At 42.6% G+C, this 23037-nt stretch overlaps 1 protein-coding gene across 2 annotated transcripts in view; it reads right to left on the bottom strand.

The window, feature by feature from the left end:
* Nucleotides 1-23037, bottom strand: part of RAB3B (RAB3B, member RAS oncogene family) — a 58530-nt gene that overhangs the window by 33342 nt on the left and 2151 nt on the right. For both annotated transcript variants that reach the window (XM_081057629.1, XM_081057628.1), the window contains exon 2: nt 16685-16912. In XM_081057629.1, coding sequence (XP_080913755.1) covers nt 16685-16912 — 228 coding nt within the window. The remainder of the gene's footprint in view (nt 1-16684; nt 16913-23037) is intronic.

Below are 23037 nucleotides of genomic sequence, written 5' to 3'. Positions count from 1 at the left end.
AATGTACCACACTAACGTAAGACGGTAAGAATAGGAGAAACTGAGTATGGGGTAAATGAGAACTCTCTGTACCGTCTTTACAATTTTCAGTAAATCTAGAACCGTTCCAAAAAAAACCACTTTGGGTTTTTTGTTTTTTTAAAGTGCACCCTGTGTTTAGATCAGGGTTTTGGAGAACACGTGGGTGAAGCATGGGCTGCCTGAAGAGCAAAGATGGAGCTGGGAAGGCAAAAAAGGGCCTGCAGTGCCAGGCAAAGGGATTTATCGGGCATCGATGATCAGCCCTCCCTGGATTGTAAGCAGTGGAGTGACAGTGATCAGAGAGTATATGGAGGGAACAAGACTGAAGGCGGGGAGATCCATTTGGGCTGCTACTACCGTCTAAGGGGGACATAATAGGAATCTGAAGTACCGTGTGTCCCCGAAAATAAGACCTAACCGGAAAGTAAGCCCCCACGTGATTTTTCAGGAGGACATCCCCTGAACATAAGCCCTAATGTGTCTTTTGGAGCATATATTAATATTAGACCCGGTCTTATTTTGGGGGAAACACGGTAGAACAGGGGCAGAAGGGAAAGCCAGGCTCACAGTTGCCCTGGATAAATGTTTATGGAACAGAACTGATGAGGAGATGCACCGAAGAGAAATTTGGGAGCTAGAATTGAGAGTTCTTACGAACAATGGGATGAGTAGGACGAGAGCTGAGAGGGATAAAGGAGGACGCTCAGTTCTGAGCTGGGGGTAGTGATGGGGTGCTCAGGAGAGGGAACACAGACATCCCCTTGGACTTGATCACCCATCCATCTCCTCTCTATTCCACCTCCACCCCTGGGCCTGCGCTCAGAGTCTTTGCGTCATTAGCACAAAATCGACAGACTTCACAGAGGGAGGTGAGAAGCACAGGAGTACAGAGAGGACAAGAGCTTCCAGCTGTCACCTGGCAACCCAAAGTATGGGGCAATGGTGTCGGGGAAGGGAGAGTTCGCAGAAGGAAGGAATTATTCATCCTCGGTTGAATGGCCTCCCTTACTTCCACCCCTACCCTTAGCAGCATATCAGACAGGATCCAAGTCAGCTAGAAGAATCTCCCACCTTCAAAGGCAACTGGGCATCGTAGGGGCAGAGCACTGCTGCTCTCTCCAAGCACTGAAAATGGGAGTAAAAGGGCCACAACTCACATCTACTTTCTCTACCCTGTAAACCCCAAGGCTCACACTCTTAAGTGGTTGTAACCAAGATTGGTCACAAAAGTACAGCACAAAGAGCACTCAGGAACCTATGTGCCTCTACCACTCACTGCATAACTTTAAGCGAATTTATTGAGTACCTAATATGTTACAGGCATCATGCTAGGTCCTTTCCTTATATTGTCTCATTTAATCTTTACTGCATTACAAAGAAGTGGCCATAAATATTATTCCTGTTTTACAGCTGAGGAAACGGGTTCTGAGACACTGTTACTTGTCACGCTGCGAGTATCACTGTTACTTGTCACACTGCTCATGCCACAGCTGAACTAATCCAGCCCCACCCCTCCTTTCACACTGTGCCAGAATGTGCAGCAGCTCCTCACAGACCTCTACATTAAGCACCAAGTCACTTAATTACATACCTACATATCAGTGTTGCACAACCTTAGATGTCCCTCAGAATCACCTGTGAAGTTGTAGTGGGATGGACAGAGAAGAGGGCTGGTAGAAAGGGAGGGGAGCGTGAAAGCAAACAGGACATAGTTTGTTCACTTGGATCCTCCAAGTTTTAGCTGTGACATTGACTGTCAGCCCCTGGACATCCCTGGGGTATCACAGGGCAGTGGAAAGAGTGGGGAAGGCAGTTCTGGCGGCACACAGCCCTAATTTTGAATCCCAGCTGTGCTATGTTACTGATCTTGGTAAGATTCCACCAAGTTCCTTAGCTTCTGAGTCTTAGTTTCCTCATCTATTCTGTACAGAATAGTTGTGACGATTACAAAAAACAAACAAACAAAAATGGGTGTAAAGCACCTGCACAATATATAGTTGCTTAACTCTTAACAACATTTTTACCATCTGTTGAGTACTTTCTAAGCACCCAAGTCTTTACCTATGTGACGATATAACAAGAAAGGGAGAGGTAGAAGGCCCGCGGCATACACGGGTTTTGAAGTCAGATAGATCTCAGTTCAGATCCAGACTCTGCCCCTTACTATTTGGGTGAACTTGGAGAAATGACCTAACCTCTCTGGACCTCAGTTTACTTATCTGTAAAATAGGGATAATAACACCTAGTTCACAGGGTTGTTGTGAAGATGAAATGAGTTGATAAAAGCACTGAGCACAGTGCTGGTATTCAGCAGTGCCACTGTCAGCTCACACCAACCCTGTGGGAGGTATTATCAGCCCCATTTTACAGGCAAAGATATTTTACATAAATTATGGTTACCACATAATTGCTGTTATGTAAAATCAAGAGGGACACCAGGCATTCAGAGTAAGAATGGCACTTCCATCAGCCTCTAGGCCTCTAAAAGCAGAGATCAAAAGGAAGCAAAGCCCTCCTCCCAGGCCCCCCACATCTTGGGGCCATCTCTCTGTGTTATTGTTTGTTTTGTTGCATATTTGATCCCTCTATTGATGTCAGACATGGCAAGAAGCCCAAGACTCCCGGGCCATCCCTGATCTGACTCTGATACCCACAGTCTGCACATCATCTCTTCTAAGCTTATCTCCTCTCCCCACTGAAAGCTTTCCCTGCACCTTCTGAAACTCAGTCAGGCATAAAAAAAAAAAAAAAAAAAGCTTTTTCCTCAACCTCCTCTCTTCTGGATGTTTTCTTCACCTCCTCACTATAAGTGAACTGTGGCTCTCCCTGAGGACATGGCTTCCCCTAAAGCCTCCAAATTGATGGCTGCTTCGTCTCTCACCACCTTTGACTCACTGGGCCAGAAAGTGGGATACAGTCTGCTTCTCGCCCCTGCTTCTAGATCATTCTCCTTCCCTCCTTTAAAAAACAAAACACCCCCAGTTTTGAATCTCACATCATGATTCATGCCACCCAGGGACCCCTCTACCGACCAGGGAACACCTCCTGATTCACGGTTACCCTCTCCATGATTGTTGGTGAATCAATGTCCACACAGATGAGCCTTCCTACATCTGGGACTCTCATTTCCTGGAACTGCTCTCCTCCAGTGGGTGTTGATTTCTAACCCTGCGTCAGCCACTCATTCTCACAATCATACTCGATACCTCGACAATACTAATAGTGAGTTCAAGGCTCCCACTCCCAGGTCACAATGATCTTTCCAGCTCACTCCTAGATTCTCAGCTTTGACAGTCTTCAACCCCTACCATCTTTTCACTGCCCTTTCCCCCTCGTGTGCTCACCTCCCTCTCTGCCCAGCTTGAATTCTGTAGTCAGTCATGACGGTGGCTTCCCTGCACACACTCCTGACTTCCGTGCCCTCTTCTGCTTTGTCCCACTCACTCAGCAAAACAGCACTCATTAAAGCCACCTCTCTGCCTCTTCTATGACTGTATCCACAGAGCAAAACATGGTGGGAGAAAAACACACAGCCATGCTTCACATTCACGAATTCATGAATTTAAATGTCTGATCACTAATTTCAAGTGGAAACTCAATGCTCATCAGCAATCAAATTACATTTTCCTAGTCGATTCACTCTCCCACCTTCCTAGATGACATTCTCCTTCCACTTCCCCCCACATCCTCACTCTGAGCTGCTGACCTTGCTTCCCACTTCATCAGAAAATTGTACCCAGGAGAACTCCCCCCAGCACGTCACCCTTAGCCGCACCTGCGCCCACACCCTCTGCTCTCTCCCCCAGTAATGTGGATGCAGAGTCTGTGCTCCTAGCAAGGACCTGCCCTCTGCTTGTGATCCCATCCCTGTCAACAACTCAAGGACATCGTCCCAGCAATTCTCCTCTTCCCCCCATAGCATGGGTTTTGTGTTTTTGTTTCTTTGCTGGTTGCTTGCTTTGTTGATCTCTATTGGATTATTCTACCAGCGCACAAACATGCTGCTCCTTCTCCCATCTTAAAAAACAAAAACCTCTTCTGATCTCCTTCCCCCTTCACCTTCAGCTACCACCCATTTGTCTCCTTTCCAGAAAAGCAAAACTCCTTGAAAGTGCCACTATACTTGGTGTCTCCAATTTCTTCTCCCACTCTTAATAGGCGTTCATCCCCACTACTCCACCAAAACAACTCGTACAGGTTACCAGCGACTCCATGTTGCTAAATCCAGTGGTCAGCGCTCAGTCCTCATATTCATGACCTGGCAGTAGCATTTGACTCAGTTGATCTCTCCTTCCTATGTAAAACTCTTATCTCTATTTGCCTTCAGAGTCACCACTCTTTTTCCCTCTTCAGTGTCCTTTGCTGATTCTTCCTTATCTTCCCAACATCTTCGTGTTGCCATGTTTTGGGCTCGGTCCTTAGAACTGTTCTTCTATCTTCACTCCCTCCTTTGTTGATCTTATTTGACTGGATAAAGTCTATAGTTCAGTTAATAATAATGTACCAATTTTAATTTCTTAGTGTTAAATACCACCTCTGTACTGATGACTCACTAATTTATATCTCCAGTCAGGGCCTCTGCCCTGAACTGCAGGCTCATTTATCTAACAGCCTATTCTATAGCTCTCCTTGGTCATCTAACAGGTCATCAAACTTAATATACCCAAACTCAGTCCCCAGTTGTCTCTCCAAATCCTGCTCTCCCTACAGACTTCCCTGTCTCTCAGAGGCATCTTCAGCCATCCAGTAGCTCAGCCCAAACCCTCAGCGTCATCCTCGACTCCTTCCCTTCCTTCTCTGCCCACATCTAATTCATCAGCAAATCCTGCCAGCAATATTTTCAACGTATGCACAGAATCCGAGCACTTTCACTGCCACCAGGACCACCACCCTACTTCAAGGCACTGTCATCCCCATCCAGATTATTACAAGTTCTACCTGATTTTCCCTGCTTCTGCCCTTGGCCTGTTTATCATTTATTCTTGAAACAGGCATAATCCTGCCTCAGAGCACTCCTGTTAAATATTAAAATGTAAGTCTCTAAAATATTCTGAAATTAGTAGTGATGGTTGTACAATTTTGTGAATACTGAAAATCACTGAACTGTATACTTTAAAAGGGTCAATTTTATGACATATGAATAATGTCTGAATTTTTTAAATGTTATTACATGCAACATGGATTGGATCCTGGAATAGTACAAGGACATTAGTTCAAAAACTAATGAAGTCTATGGCTCAGTTAATCATAACGGACCAATTTTAATTTCTTAGTTTTGACAAATGTACCATGGTTATGTAAGATTTTAATATTAGGAAACTGGGTGAAGGGTATGTGGGAACACTGTACTATCACCACAAAGTTTCTATAAATCTAAAATTATCTAAAAATAAAGTACTAAAAGGTGTAAGTCAGATGATATAATTCCACTGCTCAAAACCTTCCCATCTCATTCTGAGTAAAACCCAAAGTCTTTTTTAACTTTTTTGAGGAACCTCTGTACTCTTTTTCATAGTGGCTACACCATTTTATATTCCCATCCAAAATGTACAAGGGTTCCAATTTCTCCACATCCTCACCAACATTTAGTATCTTTTTTCTTGATAATAGCCATCTTAACATGTGTGAAGTGATATCTCATGGTTTTGATTTGTATTTCCTTGATGATTAATGATGTTGAGCATTTCTTTTCATACACAGTAGTCCTCCCTTATCTGCAGTTTTGCCTTCTCTGTGTTCACTTACCTGAGGTCAATCCAAAAATGTTAAATGGAAAATTCTAGAAATAATTCATGTTTTAAATTACGTGCCATCTTGAGTAGCGTGATGATATCTCCCACAATCCCTCTCTCTCCCGCCTGGGATATGAAGCCTCCTTTGTCCAGCTTATCCACGCTGTATACACTAGCCCACCTGTTAGTCACTTAGTAGCTGTCTTAGTTATCAGATTGGTTATGAGGGAGAGAGAGAGAGAGAGAGAAAGAGAGAGAGAGAGAGACCACATTCACATAACTTTTATTATAGTATATTGTTATAATTGCTCTATTTTCTTATAGTTGTTGTTAACTCTTACTATAGTAATTTATAAGTTACATTTTATGGTAGGTATGTATGTATAGGAAAAAAACAATGTATATAGGGTTTGGTACTATTGGGCAGCCACTGGGGATCTTGAAATGTATCCTTTGAGGCCTGCACCTGCTGGCCATTTATATATCTTCCTTGGAGAAATGTCTATCCAAGTCCTTTGATAGAATTGCCATGTGATCCAGCAATCCCCCTTCTGGGCGTGTAGCCAAAAGAATTGAAATCCGGATCTCAAAGAGGTGTCTGCACCCCCATGTTCATTGCAGCATGATTCATAATAGCTAAGATACGGAAACAACCCAAATGTCCACGGATAGGTGAATGGATAAAGAAAATGTGATATATACATACAATGGAATACTATTTAGTCTTCAATGGAAAAAAATCCTGCCATTTGCAAAAATAAGGATGAACCTGGAGGACACGATGGCAAACGAAAGAAACCAACCACGGGGGCAGTGTTTCTATTTATATGAGATATCGAAAATCGTCCAACTCATAGAAGCAGAGAATCAAATACTGGTTTCCAGGGGCCGAGGGGAGGAGCAAATGGGGAGTTGTTCAGTTGGTATAACATCTCGGTTATGCAAGAGGAATAAGTTCTAGAGCTCTGCTGTACAATACGATGCCTACAGTGAACAATACTGTGTTGTGCACTTAAAAAGTTGTTAAAAGGGTACTTCTCGTGTTAGGTGTTCTTACCACCAAAAAAGGGGGCAAGGCAAAGGAGACATAATTAAACTTTTGAAGGTGATGAATATATTTATTATCTTAATTGTGGTGATGGTTTCACAGGTGTTTGTATGTGCCCAAACTCATCAAATTATATACATTAAATATGTACAGTTTTTCTCTATATCAGTTGCACCTCAATAAAGCTGTCTTAAAAAAAGAAACCCAAACCAAAGCCTTTACAAAGGCCTCCAAGGCCCTCCACGATCTGGCACCCCCACTAAGTCTCTAGGCTCACCTCTGACGGCTCTCCCCCCTCTGCAGCTGCACTGGCCTCCGACTCTTACTGGACTGTTGCAGGCAAACCCCGGCCTCAGGGCTTCTGCAGTTGCTGTTTCTTCTGCCTCCGATACTCTTCCTCCAAATATTCCGCAACTCCTTCAAGGTTTTACTCACCTTGAAGTTTACCTGGACCACCCTGATTAGATTTATAAACATCCCTCACTTCCAATCATCCTTATCCCGCTATAGTTTTCCGCGGAGCACTTATCATCACAGAACACACTGTATATTTTACTTGTTTATTGCCAGGCTAGGGGAATATGGGACAGGGGATTTTGTCTGTTACTTTCACTGCTATATCTGTAGCACCTAGAACAATGCTTGGTACATACAGTGAAAATATTGCTGAATGAATGAATAAACAAATATGTAAAAGTTTGGTGTGGCCAGAATGGCTATAGCACATGGTATGCGGGGCACAGGCAGGAGCTGTGACTGGGGAAGTTGGAGGAGTTCAGGCATCTCACAGGAAGAACAGTACACAAAGCACACTACAGCTCACCCCCTCCCTTAATGTCTGCCTCCCACATCAGCTCATGTTGACCCCCTGGCTTAGAATGTCTCTATTATACCCTCCCCCTTCTCCATCTTGTAATGCACCCCCTGCCTCCCTCCCAGAGGCCTTTCTTATCCACTCTACCCCATACGGAACTCTTTTAAATTCCCACTGTATTCACGCAGCACCACATGTTTTAGCTCTTTATGGTCTTCTAAATTGTTTTATCTCCCCAGCTAAATTGCATCTGCCATCAAGGCGGGGCTCTGCCAAAGGGGTCAGCCACCAATCATTGCAGACTCAGCTTAGGACTCAGAGAAAGAATTCGGGTGGGTGTGCATCAACTCTTAAGAAGGATGCCAAGTCTAGCTCAGATATATCCAGACCCCTTGTTGCCACAAATCAACCCTTGAGAGTAACAGAATTAATAATCATAAAGGTTACCAATTAGTGATCATTTACTATGAACCAGGCATTAGGCTAAGCATTATCGTATCTTATTCCCTCAACAACACTGTGTGGTTGTTACTAAAATTATCCTTATTTTAGAAAGAAGAAGGTGAAGCACAAGGAGGTAACTGGACTTGAACAAGGTGACAGTGGCAGAAATGGGTTTGGAGCACAGGTCTGGCTCCTAACCGCATGCCACACTGCTTCCTGAACAAGTAAATCATTGCAGGGGATGTCAGCACGCTGCTGCTGAGTCAAAAACGGAGGTCAACCTGGACCACAGAGCTAGGTGAATGACACAGACAGCCCTGCCTCCGAGACTCTCATTACCATAAGGCCACCTCCTCTGAGGAGCCCTCCCTGAGCTTTCAAGCTGAGAGGAAGCACTTCCTCTCTGAACTCCCTTAAAACTTCCTGTACCTCTCTCACGGCATCATTCATGGCTGTAGTGTCACCTATATTTATGTACATGTTATCTCTCTGAGTGCCGCTGAGTCTCACCCAGGCCTGCACAGCCTTCCACAGCCAGGCACTTAATGGGTCCTTCAAAGCAATCGTGCTTTTGCAAATGTCTTTTTTTTTCTGCGTGTAAAGATCTTCCCGAACATTAACCTGGAAAACTCGTACTCGTTTGTCAAGACCCAGCCCAAATGTCCTGTCCTTTGTGAAACCGAAAACAACTTTCCCAGGCACAAGGTAGTAGCAGCTACTTTCCCTGTGTTCCTACAACACTTTCTTCATCCCTTGATTATGTCATTTATATTGTATTAGAGCTGTTTATTTGCCCTGTTACGACAGTGCCTGGCACATAATAGGTACATGACACGTTTATTGAATTAATAAATCCACAAACGACTTGTAGGTTATTTCCTTTTTGCCCACATCAATTTGGAAAGGGGTTGGTGGCCCCAAAGAATGGAGGCCCCTTGAATAGACAACGAGGATTGCTGGTTAACTCATTTGCAAATTACAAAAGCAGACTATGCCTGCAATTCTGATTAGACTTCCCACAGTCTTTGTTGTGATTTTAGAGATCAGATTAAAGCTCCTCCAGCAGCTGGCTTCTATAGACTTTGGAGAGATGAAAGTGTCAACATGTCTCTGCAGCCACACCAGGAAACTTGCTGCCTAGAAAAATCAATTCTGATTATCATAAGAGCTGAGTATGGGATGTTGTATTCAGGAACTGTCTCCGTATTCCTGGAGACATAGGGACCTGTCAGAGCCACAGTGTCCCTGTTCAGCCGCCAGCCTTTTCTGTGTAGAGAGACTCAGCTTATGTTCAGGTAGCAGGAGAAGCACTGGAATGCATGAGGAGACCTCGGTGGGCCTGTAGTAAAGTCTGGGTCTCTGTGTGGACCTCAGCCTCTGTGATGCGCTCTAAATTCATAGGCTTGTTAGCACCTACCAAGGTGCCAGGCATTCTCAGCGGGCAGTGCAAACCTGAAACACACACAGTACCTGTTTCAGGCACCTGTTTCAGTGAGCAGAGAGGACTATAACCAGAGGAGAGGAAACTCGAATTAGAGCTTTGAAGGATAGGGAGAATTTATATTAGCTTTTTCTATGTTATTAATAGATGCTGTGGTAGTCAGAATAATGGCCCTCCAAAGATATCTACATCTTAACCCTCGGAATTTGTGACCATGTTACCTTGCATAGCAAAAGGGACGTTGCAAATGTGATTAAACTAAGGTTTTGAGATGGGAAGATTATCCTGGATTATTCCTGGGAGCCCAAGGTAATCACAAGGGTTCTTTTACGAGAAAGGCAGGAAGTCAGAGAGAGAGGCTGGAAGATGTTATACGTCTGGCTTTTAAGATGGAAGAAGGGACCCCCAAAAAAGGAATGCAGGAGGCTTCTAGAAGCTGGAAAAGGCAAGTTAACAGATTCTCTCCTAGAGCCACCAGAAGGAACGCAGACCTGCCTACACCCTGATTTTAGCCCAGTGAGACCCATGCTGCACTTCTGACATCTAGAACTGTAAGATAAAAAATATGTTGTTGTTTTTAAGCCACTGAATTTGTGGTGATTTGTAAGAACAGCAATAGGGAACTAATACAGATGCCCATCAGACAGCTGCCCAATCTTATATAATTTTCCATTATTATAAATTCTTAAAGTCCAGGGAAAAGGCAATCTCTTTCATGTCCTACTTTGTTATCCTTAACCAGAACAAGGGAACTATGCTACTCATTTGATTCCACTTTTGGAGTTAGAGGTAAGTTCAGTGTCACTAGTTCCTAGAGAGCAGAGAATGTGTCATATTCATATTAATTCATATTAATATCTTCAATATCTGCATAGTAAATATTTGTTAAATGACTGCTCAAGAGCCGCAATTCTTAGTCTAGGTTTCTGGTATAATTATCTTTCCCAGATTCCTAAGCTCCATGACATTTTGTTGTACTCTTATATCACTGGCCCTAAAATATAGGTCTTTGACATTCCCAGATTTAACATTCATTACTTCTTTTAATATTTACAAGTGACTCCAAAGCCATGTGGTGACCTAAAATTTTGTCAAGGCTGCTGTGTAGGAATAAGGGAATTGGCTAGTGGGTGAACCTAGCTGACTGCCCAACAACCCCGTCTCACCTGGTCTTGTTCTTCTCAGCTCCTGGTTACATAGGGAGTCTTCTCATCGCTGTCCAATGCAAGATTCCCAGGAAATCTCTTAAGACTCCTTCTCCTATATTTCCCAGCTTTCATCATTCTGCCCAACCTCTCTTTGGAGCTAATGCTTACTTCTCTCTATCTCTTTAATTATGAAAAGAGCTGTTAGGGAAGGGTCCCTTCTTTCTCCTTCCATAAGGAAGACTGACTATGGAGATGGAGACAACTTCTACACACCTAGGTAGGATGCTTTAGGCCTTAAGAATGAGTAAGTCTGGGTCACATAGACTTTGACCTTGGGGCATGCTGAATGGGTTAATTGCAGCTAGTGACCCATATCAGCCTGTGATTCAGTTGGTATGTCTCTCTGACACCAAAGTGAAATATTTGCAAGATCCACTGCCCTGAAGACTAGGGCCAGGTGTTTCATCCTAGCTTTTATCAGTAATAAGGCTGTCATATTACTCCCCATCTCTCAGACTCCTGCATTTATCTCTCAATTGATTCCAAACTGAGGTGGGGAAGAAAAGGAGTATCATTTCTTGATCTCCCTAGAATCTTAATAAAAATGACATGTTTACTCTGTGCCAGGCACCATGGTGAAGCTTACACACATTTTATTTTTAAAATTATCAAATAGAAATTATCAAACAGCAAAACAAATAGAATAATGGAGGTACACAGAAGCATGGTAGTGACTGAGGGCTTCAGAGCAGGAAGTTGAAGAGAAAGAAAGAGGAAGGTGGAAGGCTTCCAGTGAGGCCAGGAAGGTCCAGGAGTAAAGACAGTGTTCTCTAAATCCTTCAGAAAAAACAGAGTTCTTGAACCCTCAATAGAAAAAAACTGTACAGGCCAGCCAGTCCATTTCCCAGTATTTATACCAGCAACCCCAGACCCGAGATACTAGCTTGTTTCAAGGCTTCTTGACATTCAGGTCACCAAAAAAGCCTCACTGGTGGGAGTAGGAAGGAGAAGATTCTGTCTTTCCACAATGGAGGCCTCTGCTACCACATGCCTTCACAGGTACAGGCCTGGGGTGAGCTGGTGTGGTGAAGGTTATCAGCTAAGCAAGCTTTTTAAATTGTGAATAGAGGTGAGCGAACCCCAGCTGTAAGCCCAGGGATGAGACCTAAGTCACAGTTCAATGATTCCTGTGCTCTGAGTCCCAGTGCTTGGGTTGGAAACAAGTCTATTCCTTTTCTTCAGCTACCTTACCACAGATGAAATGAGGTAATTTTTATTCATATATTTAGTGACTATCTCCCCAACTAGACTATACACTCCATGACAGCAGGAAGTGTGCTACCCCACAGCTAGCATAATGCCTGATACCGATTGAGTGCCAGATAAATGTCTATTGAATGAATGAAAGATGAAGTTTCCTCTTTGGCTCGACGTAAGTAACTTGACATCTCTGGCCTCAACAACTCCTTCTTCAAGGAGAGAACTGCCTCCTTGGGTCAGAGAGAAGGTATGAAAGACAGAAAGAATGATTTAAAGCACACCCAAGATGAATTCCCATGGCTGACAATATCCATAGTCCTTCCCATCTACTCAAGGCTTCGCAGTTCTCCTTGGGCTTTCCTTTCCATTCCCTAACGTAATCGTCACAAAAACCCATGAGGCAAGAAGAGCAAAAGTTATTTTCTGCATTTGATAGTTAGGCCCATGGAGGAGAGGGGTCACACACGATGGCTACAGGGCAGAGCCAGGCCTGAAAGCCAGGACTACAAAGTCCTAGGTCAGCTCAGTCCTCCCACAGACCCCTAGATTCTTCCCTTAACCAGCATGAGACCCAATAGTCCCTACAATGGGCCTCATGTGGAAGTAGTAAAAGGCCAACTACCAGTTTTCTCTTCCCATAGCTCTCCAGGGGTTGCCTGGCAACCAGCACCTAGCAGTGAGTGGCCTCTAGTCAGGTTTGTTGCTGTGGAGCTTCCAAATCTCCCTCCCTTCACACCTGTGCATGTTCTCATTCTCTATTAATGAGACTTCTCCCCTACCCCCACCTCCCCAGGAAGATCTTCTTTTCTGATCCACAATAATTAACTTCCCAGCAAACCAAAGGGGCTCTTAGGGATCTGTGTGGTGAGGGACCCCAAGGAACAAGGCACCACCAATGTTCTCATCATCCAACATCCCCCAGAGATGACAGAAACTCCTTTTGTGTGTGGTACTGCTCAGCGATGCTCATAACCTTCTCTTCTTCCCTCTCTACCTTCCACCCTGACAATGGCATTCTGAAATCCCCTGGGACCTTTCAAATGGGCTGGAGAAAATTAATTGAACATTTCATACTGTGCTAGTGAGTCCCTGGAGGCTGTTCCAACACTATTGCAACCACAGGTGGGTGCCTTGGGAGGCCCAGTCACCCTTTGTATGTGAATCAAGAACAGAGAAAGGAAGGAACCTAACATTTATTGCATTCCTAAAATGTGCCAGGCATAATACTATGTTATCACATGTAGCACCCCCGCCCCAACAAATTTAAGGAATATTATCTATTCATAGAAGTGAAGTGACTTACCAAAGCTCACACAGCTTTAAAAAATAAAATCACAGAACTTTTGTTTCCAGAAGTAAATATACATGAGAGATACATGTTCCTCCCCTTTCTCCATGCAATTTCTTGATCATCAAATTTTGTAAATTCTAGTCCTAAGTCCGTCTCAACTCTCTCTCATTTCCATCCCTTATGTCATTTTGTCATTGTCTTTGTGTTATGGACTGAATGTTTATGTCCCAAAAGTCATGTATTGAAGACCTAACCCCCAGTGTGGCTTTATTTGGTGATAGGGACTCTAAGGGAGTCATTAAGGTTAATTGAGGTAGTAAGGGTGGGACCCTCATCTGATAGAATTAGTGTCCTTATAAGAAGAGCCACCAGAGAGCTCGCTCACTCATTCTCCATATGTATGCACCAAGGAAAGGCCAGGAGAGCACACAGCAAGAAGACAGTGGTCTGCAACCCAAAGAAAGTGCTCTTGCCAGACATCAACCCTGCTGCCACCTTGATCTTGGACTTCCAGTTTACAGAACTGTGAGAAAATAAATTTCTGATGTTTAAGCCATCTACTCTGTATTTTGTTATGGCAGCCCAAGCACTTAGCTTGAGCCATTTTAGCTTACCCAAACCACTGGTTTCTTTGCCTCACTCCATCTACTTTCCAACTGAAACCACAGATTTTTATAAAATGCAAATCTGACCTTGTTAAAACCCTTCTATGACTCCCCAATGCCTTTGGCAGTGGTATCTAAATTTATACCCCTGTTAAGTATGAAAAATGTAGGCAGAACACCCACAATATTTGTATATTTACTTAGATTATATATACATATATATCTACTTCAGTACACAAAAGATGTTAAAATACATAAAGTGACGTGAATAATATTTAAATGTCTACAGTTTAGTGTATGAACAGTACAGAAAACTTTTTTGGTACAGAAAAGCATGTATGCGCACACACACAAAAAAACCCTTTGCTAATATTTTTTTCTAGCAAAAGCAATGTGATTGACTGTGTCAGATCTAATTAGATCATCATTGATTTTACCTCAAAACATGGCTGACAATGAACTTGTGCTAGGAGTCAGAGAAATATCAGTTCAGCCATTTTCTGTTCTCACTTGTGCTCACTATAATTAGTATAGTCTTCAATCAGAGGCTTCTTTGCAGGACTATTTTAAAATTACATATCCATTGTGAGGGTTCATTTAGTTAAAATTAGGTGGTAAATCAATAAATCCACTTAACCAGGCATAGGAAAACTGGAAAAGCTCACAATGGGCTGAAAATTATTGTAAGAGTGAGGGAGCCACACTGCCAACCCTTTAGAAGGGCAGAATGTCTCTTCCAACCCGAAGATTTTTCGCATGTAGGATCTGTGACCGTCTGATATGGAGATCAAATGAGGACATCTGTGTCCATCCATATAGTAAATATTAGTAAACATTCATTTTATCTTCACAGATAAAAAATGGCATCTAATAGTTTATTCAGCTTCCAAGGAATCATCAACTATGTACCCTCTGGCCCACAGCAAGAATCTTCTGTATTGTTGTGCAAGGTCTTCCTAACCCCGATAGCCTCTCCAGAAAATTCCCTCTGAGCACCTTCTCCCTGCTCTTTCACAGCCTTTGTCCAGTTAAACTGTATTGCTCACCATGCCCCAAATACCCTGTGCTCTCACCTTCCTCTGTGCATTGGCTGCAAGGAAGATGTCAGATAACATACGTGGAAGCACTCGGCACATGATAGGTACTTAATAAATGGTTATTGATTCTCACCGTGAGGTCATTACACTAGATCAGTGGTTCCTCCATTTTAGCCTGCCTCAAAACCACCTGTAAGACTTGTTATAACTCCAATTGCTGGGCCATACCCCAGAGTTTCAGATTCAGTGGGTTTGAGGAGGGACCTGAGAATTTGCATTTCTACCAAATTCCTAGGTGCTGCCAATACTGTTGATCTAGAGATCACACTTCTAGAACCAATGTACTAAGTGGTACAGCTTCTCACATTTCTAATGATTTACAATTCCTCAGTGGTTTTAATAGAGATTAAAGGAACCACATGAACTTTTATCTCTATGTAAATTAATACTTAACATTATCATACATGGAAATATGGGCTCAATAAAGCCTAATGTGCTGTTCTACAGTGTAGAGAAAAGAGAACATAATCTAGAATCAGAAGATCTGAGCTGGAATCCACTTTATAGCTGTGTGGTCAACCTAGGGCAAGTTAATTACTCTCTGAGTCTGGATTTTTTCTTCTGTAAAATAGGAATGTATTAAAGTAATATCTTACTCATGGGGTTAATTGTGAAATCACACTAATATGTAGAAATAATTTGTAAAAAGAAAAGTACTTTATATAGACTATACCAATAAGATATATGCATGATGTAGTAATGTACATTTAACAAGTTGAATGGACAGATAATAAAGAATACGTGTTTTGAATACTTTAAATCACAAATTTTCAAAATTTCCAATCTCAGTGTCAATTCATTATTAAAAAGCATATGATCTCCATGTTGCTGTATTATCTCAAATATGTATATGTTTTATTAGTACAACTGGTAAACACTAAAATAGTAGCTATGGTGGCCAGCTTCCAAGATGGTCCTCAATGATCATCACCTCCCAAGATTCATAACCTTGTGTTGTTTCCTCCTACACTGAATCAGTGAACAAGAGAATACTCTAAGGCTAAGAATAAGAGACATTGCCACTTCTTCTTTGGTTTCTTGGATCTCTCCCCGTGGGGGAAGCCAGCTGCCATGCCATGAAGACACTGCAGCAGTTCTGTGGAGAGAGCCACATGGGAAGGAACTCAGGCCTCCTGCTGTAGCCAGTAACAGCCAGCACTGAGTCACCTTGGAAGGGGCTGCTCCAGCCCCACTCAAGCCTCCAGATGACTGCAACCCAAGCTGACATTGGCGGCAACCTCATAAAAGGCCGCAAGCCAGAAACTAAGCCACTCCCAAATGTTCGAGCCACAGAAACTGTGTGCTAATGAATTATTATTGTTGTTTTAAGCTATCAAGTTTTGAAGTGATTTGTTATGCAATGATAAATTATGGATACAGTAGCCAACAATTATCATGCATTCACTATGTTCCAGGACCTATGCTAAGCACCCCACAGCCCTATGATATAGATGCTATTATAAATCTATAATAGGGAGGCAAAGGTGGCCCAAAAATGTTAAATAATATAATCAAGGCTCCAAGACTAGTCAGTGGCCCAGATTCTCAGTCACTCCTTCATATAGGCCAGGATAAAGCCCCTTGGAAGTTAAGCAGCAGAAGCAGCTGAGCCCCCACAGGAGAGTATAAAACCAGCAAGGGGCAGTCCAGGGACCAGACCAGTAATAGCACTGATGCCTGATGCCATCAGACCAGAAGTTCCAAACTAGCCCATCTCCCAGCCCTTGTATTAGCAGACTAGTCACATCTCAGGACAATCCTGCCCAAGATGACCAGGACTCACCCAGATCTGTAGCTTCACTCGCTTTTCATGGCGGTAGACTGTCTTCACCTTGAAGTCAATGCCCACAGTGCTGACGAAGGCAGGGGTGAAGGTGTCATCGGCATAGCGGAAGAGGAAGGAGGTTTTGCCAACACTGCTGTTGCCAATGATGAGCAGTTTGAACATGTAGTCAAAATTCTGGTCGGAGGCATCTTTGACTCCAGCTTTACCATCAGTCACGGAAGCCATCTGAAGGAGAAACCTGTGGTCATTCAGGAACACACTTCCAGTGTCACCCTGAGTCACCAACCTTTTAATGGTCACTCCACCATTTACATAATCATTCTCTACCCCAGCATCACTGAGGAAACACATACTACTCAGAATCACCCCATCACTGCACCTGCCCCAATGTTGTCTCAGGATAGGGGTGGAACCCAGTTCCTCCCATTCATTCCTTCAGCAAATATTGACTGAGCACCTTGCTCTCCGTCAAACCCTGTGCTGGGCATGGGGAATACAAGTTCAAATCAGACATGGTGTCTGACCTCTGAGTAGCCACAAATTAGAGTATAAAATGCAGAGTAACAAAGCAGTAGATAAGTGATAAGACAGAGGGAAGCTTTGGCTGAAGAAGCCCACAAGAAGCATCTAACCCAGCCTGGAGGCATGGTGGTCAAAGAGTCTCCTGTAGGAGGCAGCTCCGAAGCTGAGTTTAAAACCAAAAAAAGCAAAAAGAACAAACACATTAACATTCCAGTAAATGCCCAGTGCAGGGCTAGCATTTCCCTGTTTCAAAAACTTTCATGGCTCCCCACAGCTCTAAAAATCAAGCCCATCTGTTCAACTTGACAAAGAACCAACCACCCAAAGAATAAACTTGCTAAACTTTATCTTCCCCAAGTCTTCTCCCTACCAACGTCTGCTACTTTCATACCAAATTATACACGTTATTCCAAGTGTGCCATGTCATTTCTTGCTTTTGTCCCTTTAGACATGTAAGAGTATTCTTTCTTTCTGCCTACAACACTCTCCTCCTAGTAAACTCCTATTTATCCTTGTACAGCCAAATGAAGTCCTGCCCCTGTGCTCCCAGAGCACACAAACAGCACTCGTATCATTTCAGAACTGCTTACTCCTCCCTTCTTTAGATCAAGCATCTGGAATTTAATGTACTTCTTTCTGCACCTCTAGCTTCTAGCACAAGCCCTAGCACAGAACTGGCACTCAGTAAATGTGTGCTGAATTAGTAAGAGTCACGCATCACTCTGGGGCCCCATCTCACCAGCTGGGAAATGGCAAGAACAATTCTGCCCTGCTTTTCTCACAGGGCTGTTACAGGACTCAAGTTAGTTAAAAATGAGTAAGACTTTAGTAGACTGGTAAATCCCACACAAGTGTGAACATAAATCATTATTATTCCAAATCCTTCAAAGCCTAAATCCTTTATCTATTTGTCCATTCACTCACTCATTCATTCATTCAGCAAGTATTTATTACATGCCAGGCCTTCCCTGAGACCCCGGCCCTCTCAGACCTGTCACTAGCCTCTCCTTTTCTAGAACACTTTGGATCTGAACCCCGTAATCTAGCACATGGTCCCATAGTCTTATTTGAGTCTTTAATTGCTTCTTTTACATCTTACCAGCCACAACTCCTCTGCTTCTCCACCTGCAATCCCTTTTTGTGCTCAGCACTGGGTACTCAGATGGGCTGGGTGAGTGTCAGAGGAGGGTGGGAGGACAGCCCCAACAGGAGATAATGTCCAGGGCATCACTGTCTTTAGGAATTCCAGCTTTTTCCCCCAAAGGAAAAGAGAGTGAGACTAATAGATTTAGCTCTGTGGGTCTTACTGCTGATCTGTACAGACAAGGAGCTGATAAATGTAGGATTGGTCAGAGGTTATTGTGGGATTATTAGCAGCCCTTTAATAATACCTCCTTAAATATACCACCTGGGGGCCTCTGTTCTTTCTTCTCTTTCTTCCCAGCTCTTAGGACTTTATATGAGACCCCCGGCTCCCTGTATCAATCTGCCCCATTACAGGGCTCACTAAGTGGGTGTGGGACATGCCCTGGACCCTTGGAGACTGAGGCATAACATTTACATGGAAGAAGAAAGTGAGATGGGAGGGGAAGATGCTTTAACTATTTCATAACCCTAACTTTGTAGTTTTTCATGGTACAAGATGCAGAGCCTGTTTCAAGAATTGGCAATTCGGGCAGCCAGATGGCTCAGTTGGTTAGAGCGCGAGCTTTGAACAACAGGGTTGCAGGTTCGAGTCCCACATGGGCCAGTGAGCTGTGCCCTCCACAACTAGATTGAACACAACAAGCTGCTGCTGAGCTGCCTGAGGGGTGGCCGGATGGGCCAGTTGGTTAGAGCACAAGCTCTCAACAACAAGGTTGCCGGTTCAATTCCCGCATAGGATGGTGGGCTGTGCCCCCTGCAACTAAAGATTGAAAACAGCAACTGGACTTGGAGCTGAGCTGCTCCCTCCACAACTAAATTGAAGGACAATGACTTGGAGCTGATGGGCCCTGGAGAAACACACTGTTCCCCAATATTCCCCAATTTAAAAAAAAATTAAAAAAAAAAAAGAATTGGCAATTCAATGGAACTATGCTTTTTTTCTACCTAAAACAAGGGAAAAAAACACAATGACCTCATACCATCCTCTGCTCTGCTGTTGGTCATTTTTGTTTGTTTACAAGACAAAATTTCTACTTTGAAAGTATATATTCATTATTAAAAGTCACCAAAAACACACAAGAGTGTAAAAAAGAAAAAAATTAATTACCAGACATCCCATCCATTCAGAAACTACCACTGTTTGCATTTTAAAAGTATTTCCTCCCTTATTTTTTCATGCAGTAAAATGCCGTCTTTTTTAAATTATATCCTATTATTGGTTAACTTAGAAGGTAATACACACATTGAAAATAACTAAAACAAACTTTTACCATTTGTAAGTACTACTTTATCACCTTCTGCAGTTTTCATTATTTTCTTAATTTTTAGCATAAAAATGAGTAATAGGGAACCTAAAGGTTTACAGTGAAAAGTAGGTCTTGCTCCCACCCCTGATTCCCAACCTCTGGTTCCTCTTCCCAGAGGCAAACATGTTACCAATTCATGTATTCTTCAGAGATAGTCTTGCATATATAAGCATAGAGGTCTGTTTATACCTTTAATCTCTATATAAGTAAGTACTATACAGTCTAGTCTATATCTTCTATGTGTATTTTAATAGCTAGGATCATACTTTCATTAGTTTTGTATCCTGCTCCTTTACACTTAACATTAGACACAAATATTTTACTAAGACTTTTAAAATCTTCATAAATATCATTTCAGTTGACTACATTATAGTCCAGCCTGTAGAATGTATCTATCCTACGTGTTATATGACCAATTCTTTTTATACATTATTTTTCTTTTCTTACTTATTATAAATTAAACCATAGTGACCATTTATTGATATAAATATTTATTCACTTTCCTATTTATTTCCTTAGGAGAGATCCTACAAATGGAACGGTTAGTCAAAGAGTAACTTTACTGAAATACAGATGTAAGCGTTACCTCAATTTCATGTCCTTTATCTTATTTTATCCTCTAAATACACCTGGGAGATAAAATTGGAAGGACAGAAATTATCATTCCCATTTGATCAAGAAAGCAACTTGAGAGCCAGAAATTAAGAGGATTTGCCCAAGCCTCACAGCTGACAACTGAGACTAGACCTAGTACCATGCAGTGTTATGGGAAAGTTCAAAAACCCTGCTCTATTCCTCAGCTATATTCTTGGGCAAGTCATATTGCCTCTCTAAGCCACAGCGTTTTTACATTGAAATAGAGAAAATGCCACCTACTTCATTCACAGAGCTGTGGTACAGATAGCATGAGCAGTTATCATATGTAAATAATCTGGCATGGTTTCCTGGCCCATGGGAGGTACTCAATAAATATTATTTCACTGGCCTTTTTAATTTACTTTTGCAGTCCAGGCTTGTTCAACTGCACTCTCCCTGATCTGGACTCTATTATTTGAGCTTGATTTATAATTAACTGTTTGCCTCCCCTTCCGGAATAAGCTGAGTTGTATCCGTCCTTACAATCTGTCAACTCTAGACCTATAGTAAATCCTTAGGGCATGTTACTCCTTTCAATACACATTTATTGAGCATTTACTATGTGCCAGATTATCAGTGTAAATGTGATATAATTGGTCTTCATTTTTCTGATGCAGCTGTTTACACTCTTAGACTTCTGGAATTAGAATGGATTTTGGAGTGGCAGCTTTAATCATAACAAAAAGGCTGGCTCCCAGTCCCAGCTTTCCCAGTAACTCAATGTATGAACTTGGGCGAGTCACTTAAACTCAGAGCCTCAGTGTCCTCATCTATGAGGCTTCTGTGAATTTTCAATAAGAGAATGTATATTAGTGTGCTTCGCATATACACTGTGTGGAGAAAATTACATGTGGCCTTGTGTAGAATCAGTGGGGAAAATGCCTGCTTTTATTAGCTATGTCTGCCACAGGAATGAGAGTGGGGAATGAGGCAAGAGCAAAAAATCATTTCAATTCCTGGCCTGATCCACTCGCCTTCATTTTACAGGTCAAAAATTGAGGCTCCACAAAGAGAAGTGATTTGTCCAAAGTCACACAGCAAGTCATTTGGAGTGTCATGACCAGAACTTCTGTTAGCTAATGACTCTCAGATTGGACTGGGCTTAAGGAAAATAAAAACTGCAAGAATTTTAGGGTGAGTAAAGCATTCCCAGAGCCCTGAGCATCTCTTTGGTACCTGCCATACTATACTATGTGTCTGTGCACACACCCTAGCTTTCCCAGGAGGTGGTGTGAGAACAGGGAGAGGCAGAGGGCCAAGAAGTTCAGTTGGAAGACACCTTCAGATGGAAGCTTCCAAGTAGATCTTCTCAAGAGGCGGGCAGGGGCTACATAGACATTTGGGAGAGAGGTAAAAAGCAACCCAGCAGGCAGCTGCCCAAAGCAAATCTGAGCAGACAGGTCACTGCATAGTGGTGTAGGCAGAACCACACTAGCACGATAAGCATCAATCAGATCTTCCCTCTCTTTTGTGATAGTCACATAAACGATAGAGTCAGATAGCTCACTGTCTCCATGATGAGCAATACAGATGAAGGTCTAGGGACCATCTGGGAAGTCATCTCTGGTCCCAGCCTCGGGAAAAGAAGGAAATGGCTCCGCCAAGGGTTCATGTGAAAAACAAATAACACTTTCAGTCTGATGGCCAGCAGAAATAAGCACCTAAGAAAGAAGCCAACTTCTGCCAGGAAAGAGGGGGGAAGAGGAGGAGAGAGATTTAAAATCCAGCAAGAAGAGATCAACTCAATACGTGCAGTGAAGAGGTGAGCGGATTGACTTTTCTGTTGAAGGAAAAAGCACAACACTGAGTCAGAGAGACCTGGGTTGAGCCCTGGCTTGCTCAGCAGCTGTGTAACCTTCGGCAGATCACACCCTGGGTGTCAGTTTCCTCATCTATAAAATGAGTTAATAAAATGACTGGCAAACTGTTGTAAGAATTAACAACAGTATACGGGAGAGTGCTTTATAAACCCCTTAAAGGTTTTTTTTTGTTGTTTTTTTTGTCTGTGTGCTTCATGTTTTGTTCTACCAGGTCATCCTGGGTCCTGGAAATAGCTTGGGGTTGCAAATCAAACAAATTAAATTTGTTTGATTCTAATTTCCAGGTCTACCATTTATTAGCTGTGAGACCTTGGCAAGAAATTTTACATGACTAAGACACAGTTTCCTTGCTTGTAAAACAAGCATTATTGGGAAGATTGTAGTCAATGTTGGTAAAGCATCTAGATAGTATATGACATATAGCAGGTGCTCAATAAATGTAATTCCATCTTCCTATCGGGAACATTTATCAGTGAGGATAAGGCAGGAGTTAGGCATATGTGGTCTTCACCCTACTATCGTGTTTCCCCGAAAATAAGACCTAGCCGGACAATCAGCTCTAATGCGTCTTTTGGAGCAAAAATTAATATAAGACCCGGTCTTATTTTACTATAAGACTGGGTAATATAATATAATAAAATATAATATAATATAATACTGGGTCTTATATTAATTTTTGCTCCAAAAGACGCATTAGAGCTGATTATCCGATTAGGTCTTATTTTCAGGGAAACACAGTATATGCAACTTCCTCCTTAAAGCCATATTCTAGTAACTTCTAATTCAGTCTTTCCTTAGACCATCCCCACTGCCAACCCATCACCAGCAGCCCACCCTAGCCCACCTCCTCACTGTTTCCCCAGTTCTCTTGGAGTCACAGAAATAGTATCATAATAGCTGCTATTTACTGAGTACCTAC

Source organism: Rhinolophus hipposideros, assembly GCF_964194185.1.
Source record: "Rhinolophus hipposideros genome assembly, chromosome: 8".
In the NCBI taxonomy this organism is placed as follows: Eukaryota; Metazoa; Chordata; class Mammalia; order Chiroptera; family Rhinolophidae; genus Rhinolophus; species Rhinolophus hipposideros.
The sequence above is the reverse complement of the archived record's forward strand: the minus strand, read 5'-3'. Positions and strand labels throughout refer to the sequence as shown.